The 12,221-nt window shown below is 43.6% G+C and overlaps 1 protein-coding gene across 1 annotated transcript in view; it reads right to left on the minus strand.

Annotated features, from left to right (window-relative positions):
• The window catches only part of LOC120915354 (immunoglobulin superfamily member 1-like), a 65,719-nt gene that overhangs the window by 29,406 nt on the left and 24,092 nt on the right, over positions 1 to 12,221 (minus strand). The window contains exons 2-3 of the mRNA XM_040325775.1: positions 6,155 to 6,190; positions 1,810 to 2,079 (exon numbers count right to left, since the gene is read on the minus strand). Coding sequence (XP_040181709.1) covers positions 1,810 to 2,079; positions 6,155 to 6,190 — 306 coding nt within the window. The remainder of the gene's footprint in view (positions 1 to 1,809; positions 2,080 to 6,154; positions 6,191 to 12,221) is intronic.

The raw sequence follows: 12,221 nt of genomic DNA on the forward strand, positions 1-12,221 counted from the left end.
ATTCACTTAGGGTGGGGGGGCCGGTATCTGGGGGCCCCCTTATTAAAGGGGGCTCCCAGATTCCGATAAGCCTCCCGCCCGCATACCCCGACAACCAACGGCCAGGGTTGTCGGGAAGGGGCCCTGTCCTCATCAACATGGGGACAGGGTGCTCTGAGGTGGGGGGCCGCAGTGCGCCCCCTGCCCCAGAGCACCCAACCCCCCCATGTTGAGGGCATGCAGCCTGGTACGGCTCAGGAGGGGGGGGGCGCTCGCTCGTCCCCACTCCCTTCCTGGCTGGCCGGGTAGCGTGCTTTGGATACGGGTCTGGTATGGATTGTAGGGGGACCCCCTACGCCGTTTTTTTTCGGCGTAGGGGGGCTCTCCTTACAACCCATAACAGACCTAAGGGCCCGGGATGCTCCTGAGGGGGGGACCCATGCCGGATTTTTATTTAAAATCCGGCGGGGACTTCCCCCTCAGGATTCATAACAAACGCCGCACACGTGTAGAATTGGCGGGAATCCAAGTCGGATCTCCCGTCGCTTCTATGACGGCTCTGTCTCCATCGCGGCAAGCCAGCTCGGCGCTGGCTCCCGCGATGGGGCTCGTAGGTGCTCAATCTCGCCGAGAAAGAGAGCGAGATTGACACAAAATCGGGTTCACCTACTGTATGTAAATTTGTGTGTACCACTGTGTGTCCCAAACGTGTCAAGATCCTACAGGGTAAGTGACCGCACCAGCCAGGAAGACACTGGCTGCAGAAAAGCACCTAGAGGCAATTCAGTTTGCATGTGTAGTGCTATATAAGTCACTCATTCATGCATTCATTCACTCTATGGCGGCCTCAGCAGTTGGGATTGTGTTCTAGAAGGGCTGGAGTGGGGGAATATCCTTGTGCTTGGGCACCAAAACTAGCCAAGCACAGAGCTCCTCTTTCACACTTACCTGAGTCCATTCGATCCAGAGCTGTTCCATCTGCATCAGCTCTCCTTCTCTCTTCCTGGTAGCAGCTCTCCTTCTCTCTTCCTGGTCTCATAGGCACATAGACCGTAGTGGAACCATTGGATCCTGCTGTTCTCAATCAAATCTTGTAAAGAGGGGGCGGGCCGTGCTATGTGTGTCTATAGATGCACACAGCCCAGCTTGGGACCGAGCGGCTTGCTATGGGGGCACTCAAAGAAAAGGAGGAGCGGAGAGCACCGGCGGTAGAACCCCAGAAGAGTAGGTTCGGGGCTGCTGATGAGCAGGTAAGTATAACATGTTTTACATTTTAGGAAACAAAATAAAACCACTTTAAGTAAGCATTTATGAGTGCTGAAAGTGTTTGTTATGCAGATCTTTTGCCTGTTGGTAAATCTCTACACAGTTGTTCTTTGATTATTCTCTTTCACCTGAGTCAAACGTGAAGGGCAGGTTAGATCACTGCAGTGCTAACTACATTCAGTGAAAATGGGAAGAACCAGGAACCCCTAAAAACAATACAGGACCTACATAATACCCCCCAGATTCAGGTAAACTATTATTATTATTATTATTATTAATATACAGGTTTTATATAGCGCCAACAGTTTGCGCAGCGCTTAACAAAATAAAGGCAGACATTACAGTTACATTACAATTTGGTACAAGAGGACTATCCCTCAATGTTGTAGTATGGGTGGACTATCCTAGGAATAAAACCTATATATTTTTTTTATATCCCCTTGAAATGTGAAGTGTAGACAAAAATCATGTGGAGGTTATTAAATGTGTTATATAAAAAAGCAATTATCAATGTTAAACATTTATACATTACATATCTCAGTGGATTCTAGATAATCATCTTACCGTGAACATATATATCCTGGTGCTCACTGGGCTCCGAGAAAACATTGTTCCAACTGTATCTGCAGGAGTAGAGGCCAGAGTCACTAAGTTTTAGATCTACAATAGAAAATTCTGAATTGTTTTGACTTCCTATGTCATTCTGATCTTTCGTCAGGTAGAACGTTTCTGCCTTTGTCCTATTTTTGCAATGCAACCGAACCTTGCCACCAATCACAATGACGTCATCGGGATAACTTGTAAGCACTTCTAAATATGGCTTGTTCAGCTGGTCTAGAAAAAAATAAGAAATTAATACAATACATAATTTCTGAATCTGCATGTATTTCCACTGGATATAGGGATAAATGTGGGGTCTTCATAAGAGGCTCTGTAGATGATGTGACAATGTTACCCTCTGGTTTGGGTGGTCCCCTAATATTATTCAAAGCTTCAATAGTCCGTCAGGCAGAAATGGACAATATCCAGCTAAGACTGCAGGTTGCAATGAAACAGTTGAAAACACTACATAAAGGCTGCTCACTGAAATCCATGCATAGCCACCCTGGCGTCAAAGGTTTCTCGTAAACTTAGCTTTCCTGGGTAGTAGTTTGGCCTAGGCAAATTTGTATTTTTCTCAATTGGTTTTTCCTCTAGGTTCAGGATTGCTGTTGTTCTCTGCGGCTGGCACTGGGTGCCACCATCACTCAGGGCAATAGTTATTGCGCCAGTGAGATTTTGTGTTATTGAGCATTATGTCCCCTCTAGCTACCACTCGTAAATTTATGGCCAGTGGTTCATGGAGGCTATAAATGTTTGAGGAGTGATCTAGTGAGGTCTAGTTCCCCCAGGCTGTGGCCTGGGGAAATGTGTGAAATGGTCGAGGTACAGTATCCAAGGTGGCAGTGCAAGAGGATTGAAGTCCTGATGGAGGGGAAATTATGTCTGACCTGAGAGGATCCTGGCACTCCCTTGAAAGGAAGAGAAGTCTGGTAGAGTCTGAAGCCCTGTTGCCTGCAAAGACTTACAAATACAGACACACATTGGGGGTTATTTACGAAAGGCAAATCCACTTTGCACTACAAGTGCAAACTACAAGTGCAAAGTGCACTTGAAATTGCACTGAAAGTGCACTTGGAAGTGCAGTCGCTGTAGATCCAAGGTGGACATGCAAATAAAAAAAACAGCATTTTCCCCTAATTTTAGATCTACCCCTCAGATTTACAGCGACTGCACTTACAAGTGCACTTTCAGTGCAATTTCAAGTGCACTTTGCACTTGTAGTGCAAAGAGGATTTGCCTTTCGTAAATAACTCCCATTGTACCAGTAGGCCTCTGCTCCCTCCTTACAAGAATTTGCTGCCAGCAGCAGGCGCTTAAAGCTGGCCACACATCAGGGTATATATAAATCAATGATTTAAAAAAAATCAACAAAATTCTTTTTTTTTTTTTTTTTTAATCTGATTTTTTTTTTTTTAAATCGATTTTTTTGGATTTTTATCAAATTTATTTTAACAAAATGCTTTTGGAGTATCTCCCAGAGAAGGGATGAAGACTTATGCACACCGCTGTTTTCAGGGAGAACTGGCTACATGTGACAGTCTCCCCCCTATTGTAAGTCCCCAGTAGTGCTGACCTTCTCCTGCTGACCTCTCTCCTTGCTCCCCCACCTCCAGGAAGGGCTTCCTCTGCGTGTTATGGCAGGATCCTCCCAGCACCCAAGCCCCAGGCCCAAGGTCACCCCCCCCAGACTAAAAGGAACCCCTGAGGACCACCAACAGCCTCCTTAGTACCCATTCTCCATCTTCCACCTGGCTGCCACTGCTGGCATGACTTTTGCCTATTTATGAGGTGGCCTGTCCCCTGCCAGCCCATTTTTTGGGGATAGGCTGAGACCCTCATAAGTATTAAAAACAGCTCCTCCTAACTTCCACCCACTAGTTCCAGAAGTTTATACAACTCATGGCGAGGCACCAGAGGAGCTGTCAGGATGAGTCATCCACCCCGACTCACTGAACCCTGACCCAGATCCACAGCTCAAGCTTAGCCGTGAGCTAAATAAATGTACCTACACTAACAAGCCTACATTAACAAACCTACACTAATACCTTGCACACACTAGAGGGTGCTATAATGTGAGGTCAAACGTAAACACTTTCAATTTGTAAGCAATCAGGCAGGCCCTTACACTACATAGTTGAATTTAATTTGAAAGGAAATTTAACAATGGAGTCAGGATCTACATGGTGCCTGAACTGAAACCTCTCAGTGAGCCGATGAGAGCCTGAGCCAGCCGCCCCTCCACAGCTTAGCGCTCCAGTGAGCAAGGAGGGGGCAGAGCAGAGAGCTGTGACTGACAGTCTACAGTTCTCTGCTCGGGGAGCTCTGAAAACCCAGGCAATCAGCAGTGTTCAGTGGCTCGTTTATCAGTGCAGAGGAGCCGGGGGACAGATGCAGCAATCAGACCTATGCTGCATCCACCAAGGTAAGCATGATTCCAAAAAAATAAACTTTTACTTCTCTTTTACGCTTTTCCATCAATTTAGATTCTATCACACCTTTTACATTTTAATGTCATATGACTGCAAACAATAGTTATAATACACATGTTCACATCAATAAATGACAAGTTATCAATGGATTTTACAAATAGTTGTAAAATGTATACTGTATGAATGACATAAATCTATAAAGTGTATGCAAATTCAATCACTAACAGTGCATATATTAAAAAAGTGAATTTCAACAAACATTATACAGTCAAATCCACTGTTGTCATTATCAGGAAATGTAGCCGTAGAAATGACAGGCAGTCATCACTGAAGTACATGCATATAGACAGAAAATAAAACTGCAAAGAGGCTGCAGAAGATTATTAGCCTTATGCCGCGTACACACGATCATTTTTCGGGTTGTAAAAAACTATTAGCTAGATTCAGGTAGGGGCGCGCAACTTTAAGGCGGCGTAGCGTATCGTATTTACGCTACGCCGCCTTAAGTCAGAGAGGCAAGTACTGTATTCACAAAGTACTTGCCTCCTAACTTACGGCGGTGTAGCGTAAATGCGGCTGGCGTAAGCGAGCCTAATTCAAATGAGGATGGGGGGGCATGTTTTATGTTAATTACTCGTGACCCGACGTAATTGACGTTTTTTACGAATGGCATGCGCCGTCCGTGTACATATCCCAGTGTGCATTGCTCCAAAGTACGCCGCAAGGACGCATTGGTTTCAACGTGAACGTAAATTACGTCCAGCCCCATTCACGGACGACTTACGCAAACAACGTAAAATTTTCAAATTTCGACGCGGGAACGACGGCCATACTTAACATTGACTACGCCTTCTAGGGGCAGCTTTATCTTTACGCGGCGTATCTCTTACGGAAACGGCGTATCTTTACTGCGACGGGCAAGCGTACATTCGTGAATCGGCGTATCTAGTCATTTACATATTCTACGCCGAACTCAACGGAAGCGTCACCAAGCGGCCAGCCTAAAAATTACACTTTAAGATACAACGGCGTAGGAGACTTAAACCACTCGTATCTTAGCCTAATTTAAGCGTATCTGGTTTTCAGAATACGCTTAAATTAACGCCGGCGTAGATTCAGAGTTACGACGGCGTATCTACTGACAAACTCGCTATGAATCTGGCTATATGTTTTTCAGGCTCTAGAAAAAACAACGTTTTTTTCAACCCGATCATTAAAACAGCCTTGCCTACACACGATCGTGAAAAAAAAATGCTCTAGCAAAGTGCAGTGACGTACAACACGTACGACGGCACTATAAAGGGGAAGTTCCATTCGGATGATGCCACCCTTTTGGCTGCTTTAGCTGATTTTGTGTTAGTAAAAGACAATTCGCGCTTTTCTGTCTGTTACAGCGTGATGAATGTGCTTACTCCATTACGAACGGTAGTTTTACCAGAACGAGCGCTCCCGTCTCATAACTTGCTTCTAAACATACACAGATTTTTCACGTCGTTAAAGCCCACACACACGACCATTTTTTACAACCCGAAAAACTACAACGTTAAAAACGTCGTTAAAAAATAGAGCATGTTTGAATTTTTTTTGGCCGTTTTTCAGAACCCAAAAAATGCTCTGAAGCCCACACACGATCGTTTTTAATGACATTGATCATTTTTTACAACCCGAAAAATGATCGTGTGTACGCGGCATTAGAAGCGATTAAGGAGTAAATAAGGATGAAAACCTAGTATTTTACTTGCAAAAATTTCAACTTTATGAAAAAGAGTGCTTTAGCAATCAAATATTTATTCATGTTGAATTAATGTTAATGTATTATGATATTATATAGCATTGCATGTAATAAGATAGAAAACTTTTTTTCATTTCATACTCACCCACTGCACCAGTTTCTTTCACGAGCAGAATGCAGCCTAAAAAATGAAATTATTTCACATTTTAGAAGTAAAAATACAAAACAGTGTATATATATATATATATATATATATATATATATATATATATATATATATATATATATATATATATATATATATATATATATATAATATCTCATTATTGTAAATTTGTAAGGAATGAATTAGGGATCACAGTTAAATCCAAGTTTAGTAATTAAGAGCCAGATTCTCGGCGTTAAACTATGCGGACGTAACGTATCTCGTTTACGTTACGCGGCCGCAAGTTTTACGGGCAAGTGCTTGATTCACAAAGCACTTGCCTGTAAAGTTGCGGCGGCGTAGCGTAAATTCTCCGGCGCAAATGATCCAGGTAGGGGGCGTGGATCATTTAAATTAGGCGCGGGAACATATTCCCATGTTTTTTTTAGCAGCAACAAACTAAAACAGTTTGAATAAAAGTTAATAGTTTTATTTGTAGAAAAATAGCAAATGACACATAAAAATGATACATTTATGAGCTCTGGTGATTACAAGAAAGCGAAATACATGCCAGGATATTGAAACACGTGAACATGTGGTATTTGATTTTGCACAAACTTCAGTGTAAATGGATGAACAGAAGAAAGCCCCAATGCATTTCGACCTTCTAGGTCTTCCTCAGGGGGATCTTACCTTACATTTTTACCACGTTAGATTGCTAAACCAGAGACTTGTATTTTAAAAGCGTAGTTTCATATGATCTCCCAGAGCCTTGTATTGGTCGGTCCTGGTGGGGCGCCTACCCCTAACTCCAAGGTGGACAAGCTCCACTGGCCACACGGCTTGCAGGGGGGTCACACGTCCAATGATCCTCCCAAATTAGAGGTAGGGGAAGGGGGAAGGAAAAGGCAAAATTTGCCATATACCACAGCACATTAATACACCTCGTAATATTATTTGCTATATAGGGCAAATATGTGCAAGAGCCCCTCCAAAGAAAATGACCTGTACTGTGTTGTCCCTAGTCTCACGTTGTCTTTTACGATTTTTTTTGTACAAAAACCATACTAAGTAAATGGAAATTAGACGATGAGTTAACATCCAACAAAGATATTATAGTCTGCACATCCAGCTTTTGTCCGACAAAAATGCTAAATCGGCTGTCAAAAGCACAGTACTAATGATTCGAAAATCCGCAGGTCGTTCATAGGATGAAATTTTTCTTCCGATTTTCGTATCGTGTGTACACGGTGACAAACGAACGTGCAGGATCCGAAATCCGAAAGACCCGAAATAAAAAAAAATGCTTTATTTTTATTTTCGTTGCTACAACAGTAGCCTATGGATATGAGTATGAACCTATAATAACAAATTTCAGCTGCAAAAATAAACTTGCTAAGTATTACCAAAGCAATAACATGTATAATAAAACAAAAAATTACACTAGAAATAGTTAGATATAAGTAGTAGACAAATCATGGGACAAACAAAAAAATATATATTAATGAAAATATCATTAATATTGTAACAGGAGTCACGTTTGGGCACAGATTGAGACAGAAAATAATGGACATGCAGAATAATAGCTAGATTCATAAAGAGTTAGGCCGGCGTATCAGTAGATACGCCGACCTAACTCGGAATCTGCGCCGACCTAAGTTTAAGTGTATTCTCAAACTGAGATACACTTAAACCTATTTAAGATACGACAGCTTGCGCCGTCCTATCTTAGGGTGCAATATTTAGGCTGGCCGCTAGGTGGCGGTTCCATTGCGTTCGGCGTAGAATATGTAAATCACTAGAAACGCCTATTCACGAACGTACGTCCACCCGTCGCAGTAAAGATACGCCGTTTCCGTAAGAGATAGGCCGCCTAAAGATAAACATGCCCCCTAGGTGGCGTAGCCAATGTTAAGTATGGCCGTCGTTCCCGCGTCGAAATTTAAAATGTTTACGTCGATTGCATAAGTCGGCCGTGAATAGGACTGGACGTAATTTACGTCCACGTCGAAACCAATACGCCCTTGCGGCGTACTTTGCCGCAATGCACACTGGGATATGTACACGGACGGCGCATGCGTCGGGTCACAGTTAATCTACATAAAACACATCCTCATTTGAATTCGGCACGCTTACACCAGCCTATTCACGCTATGTCGCAGTAACTTAGCAGGCAAGTACTTTGTGAATACAGTACTTGCCTAGCTAACTTACGGCGGGGTAGTGTAAATACGATACTCTACGCCGCCGCAGCGATGCGCCCGCCTACCTGAATCCAGCTATATGTATTGGACTGCAGCCCACCTGTCTGTCTGTTGTGATGTAAATGAATCTAGGATGGCTTCTAAGGATCTTTCATTGTGGCTTGTGCTAATTGACCCTGTATTGTGTGAAGGAGTCCTGTGATAAATGTGTATTGTGAGTTAACAGACAGCCTAAAGGTCAGGTGTATGAGTCATCAGCTGTAGTTAATTAGCTCATGTAAATTAGGTCAGAGCTGGAGTCAGGATGTCTACTAAAAGATGTGTATTGGGGCTCATTAGGTAAGCATTGTATGATGTTGTGGGTGGAGTTGGGTCATTGTTCATTTGATTACTGCAGTATCCTAATTGTATATAAGTGCTGTATTTCTCAATAAAGGGTATTTTCCTGTTGAACCTCAAACAGAGCTGTGTGTCTTGTTAATAGGGGAATTCGTATGGGTCGTGTTCACAGGATTGTGGAGTGTTGATAGCAGCCTTGTGTACTGGAATGGAATATCCTAAACGGCTTTAACCCCTGTCCCATTTGGGGTTCCGTTACAAATATCATTAAAAAAATAACATCAGATAATCCCATATGGTGCTCAGTGCTCAGAAGATGTCTCCTACAGCTTGGTGCTTGGACTGGGTGCCCCACATAGATGTACACTCACCACTGGATATGGACCACCTATCTCTAGTATGGTCTTATGCGCATGTGGGGATATCCCGAATGGTTAGGATGACTTCTTGGAGGTAGAGATGTGCCTCATAAGGATGAATGGGGATGATAAGAGCAAAAAGAGAGCCTCATTGCTGAGTGCCTGATAGTCCTGGCACCCGGCGTATGTAGCAGGCGATTATATAAAGGGTAATCGGCCCTGAACGGATGAGCCCCTTGTTGGTGTCCTGGTGCACGATTCCCGGGGGTATTTTGGTTGGGCGGAAGTAATGCGATGATGTGATATTACCTCGACGTTTCGGGTAACATAGAAGCCATCATCATGGCTTCTATGTTAGCTGAAACATAGTAATGATGCATTTTTCACGTCCCAACGCTCATCTTGGTACACCCTGCACTTGGCTGCAGTAAGCTGCAGCAGACATCTTGTTGTACCAGCCTAAGATATATGGGCTGGGTGTAACAAGATGTCTGCTGCTGCTGCTTACTTATCATGGGCAGACTAGTACTTACCGAGGCCGAGATGCCGAGAGCGGTTCACCCTTGCGACTAAGCGCACCTCGACCCCTGGAGGTGAGACAGGGGAGGAGAGGCACAAAGAGGCACAGGCTACCCAGCAGGTTCAAGTAGACTGGTATCAGGGTCTTTCAAGTGGACGAGCAGCAGTGTAAAACTGGCAGGTGCGTGGCTTGCTGGAAGAACTAAGTCAGGGAGTCCAAAACCAGGCTGAGGGTCAAGCACGGGCTGATAAGATAGTCCAAACACAGCTGAAGGTACTGTATAGGGAACACACAAGGCAAGTCTAGGTCACAGGCAAAAGGTCAAGGCAAGGACATAAGAGGCAAAGTCCAGGTCACAGGCCGAGGGTCAAACACAGGAGATGAGCGGAGTTCGTAATACGAGCCGAGGTCGGGTCCAGGAGAAGATCAGCAGAGTCAGAGGCAATCTGGGTCACAGCAGGTAATCAAACACAGGAACAAGTCACAGGAAACAGGAAGCTGAAAGACGAACCAGCAATCCCTCTGAGTACTTCCTGAGCTTTTATAGACAGCCAGGAAGTCATGTGATGCATGAGTGTTTCACTGTCAGCTTTGCTGCCATCTAGCAATCAAATGGAAGTAGAACATGACTCTTCACAATGTGTTTCTCTGACATTACTGCAGTCGAGTGCAGGGTGTACCAAGATGGGCGTTGCAGCATAGTTTTTTTTATAAATTCATTTTTTGTAGCATTTCAGTGCCAGCCACCTGTCAGTGCCGACAAGTGGCACCTATCAGTGCAATCAATGCCATCTATCAGTGCCTACAAGTGCCAAATATCAGTGATATCAGTGCCATCTATCAGTGCCCACAAGTGCCACCTATCAGTGCCATATATCAGTGCTCACAAGTGCCACTTATCAGTGCAATCAGTGCCACCTATCAGTGATATCAGTGCCCACAAGTTCCAGCTATCAGTGCCAGCCACCTGTCAGTGCCACCTATTAGTGCCCATCAGCGCCAGTCAAAAGTCAGTGACCATAAGTGCCGCCTATCAGTGCCAGCCACCTGTCAGTGCCACCTATCAGTCCCTATATGTCAAACTGCCACATGACATTGGAAAAAAAAGTATCAGTATTCGGTATCGGCGAGTGCTTGGAAAAAAGTACCGGTACTTGTACTCGGTCTTAAAAAAGTGGTATCGGGACAACCCTAATTACATGTATACGCCCACATGTGTGACTCTATAGTCACATGGGTTGCTCAGACGTGATCAAGGAGAAAAGGCTTGGAGTATAAATACACTGAAAACAGAGCATGTGTACTAGCTGGCAACACTGTTCTGCATAATCCTCAACTGCAGTGGGGACATGGACAGGAGGGGGAGATTATTTTCAGAATACAGAAAATGTACCTCATAGTGACTGAGTATGAATAGCATGTAATACACCATGTATTAATCGTTTTTAATGATGTGGGTTTAATGATACTTTAAGACTTCTTGGCCAAAAGTGTTTGCTCATGACTCCATGTTTTCATCATGTCTACTTTTTAGCTAGTTCATTTTTAGAGCCGCGACCTTTTCAATGTTTAAAATCTTTTAAACCCCCCCCCAAAAAAAAAAATAACCTCTTTGTATTACAAGAAATAAAATCTTTGATGGAGACCTTTTTCAAAATGTAAACCAAACAAAAAAACAGAACTCCTGATTTGCAGCAACAGGCCACAGTTTGCATATATAAATATAGTCACAAAAATACAGGAAACTGCTATTCCGAGCAACATACAAAATGTATTGCACGCACGCACAATAATATAAAAATCCACATAAAGTATATTAAAAGCCTTTTTTTTGTCCTGCTTTTATATATACTAGCAAAGCTACCCCAAAAGATTTTCATATACAATGTTACAGTTCTCAAATAATATTCAGACTCAAATGATATGAACGAACTTCCAGTGAGGTTGTAATCTTTAAAATGGCCATCAATAGTCAAGATATGTCCTCTGGGCCTGTGAAATTCAGAGGACGGCATGCTCATAAAAATAATCATATATCTGAGGCACAGCAGGCATACAGGGTATATTTCGGTGTACATATGATTTCTTGTCCTAGTCCTAGTATCTGCCAGAATGCATACCCTTACTTTAGCTCTGATGCAAAGTGCCATTAGTAAGCATTATATTAGCTAGCTGTGGAAGATATGTAGAGGACATTGAACCCCAAACCATCTAATAGTATATCACAGACAGGGGCGGACTGACCATTGAGTCACTCGGGCACTGCCCGAGGGCCCCATGCCACTAGGGGGCCCCATCAGGGTTGCCAGGCTCAGTAAAACCAGGGACAGTATGTAAAAATCTATGTTTTTTTTAGATCTGTCCCTGATATGTCCGAAACCGACATGCTTTTCATGTGAAAATCCCGAGATTTTAGCTGCCCCGCCTCTGCACTGCCTCCTGGCGTGGTGGCCATCTGTAAGCCAGAGGGGCCCCATACTCTTCTATTGCCCGGGGGCCCCATGAGTTGTCAGTCCGCCCCTGATCACAGAAGTCTGATCAAACAGCGTAGCTGGAGTCTGTTCTTAAGATTAGCATCTGATCCATAAAGAGTGAACAACTGGATGTTGTAAGCTGAACAACTGACATCCATAATGTGGTTGAAG

The sequence above is a fragment of the Rana temporaria genome, chromosome 10 (genome assembly GCF_905171775.1).
Source record: "Rana temporaria chromosome 10, aRanTem1.1, whole genome shotgun sequence".
Taxonomy (NCBI): domain Eukaryota; kingdom Metazoa; phylum Chordata; class Amphibia; order Anura; family Ranidae; genus Rana; species Rana temporaria.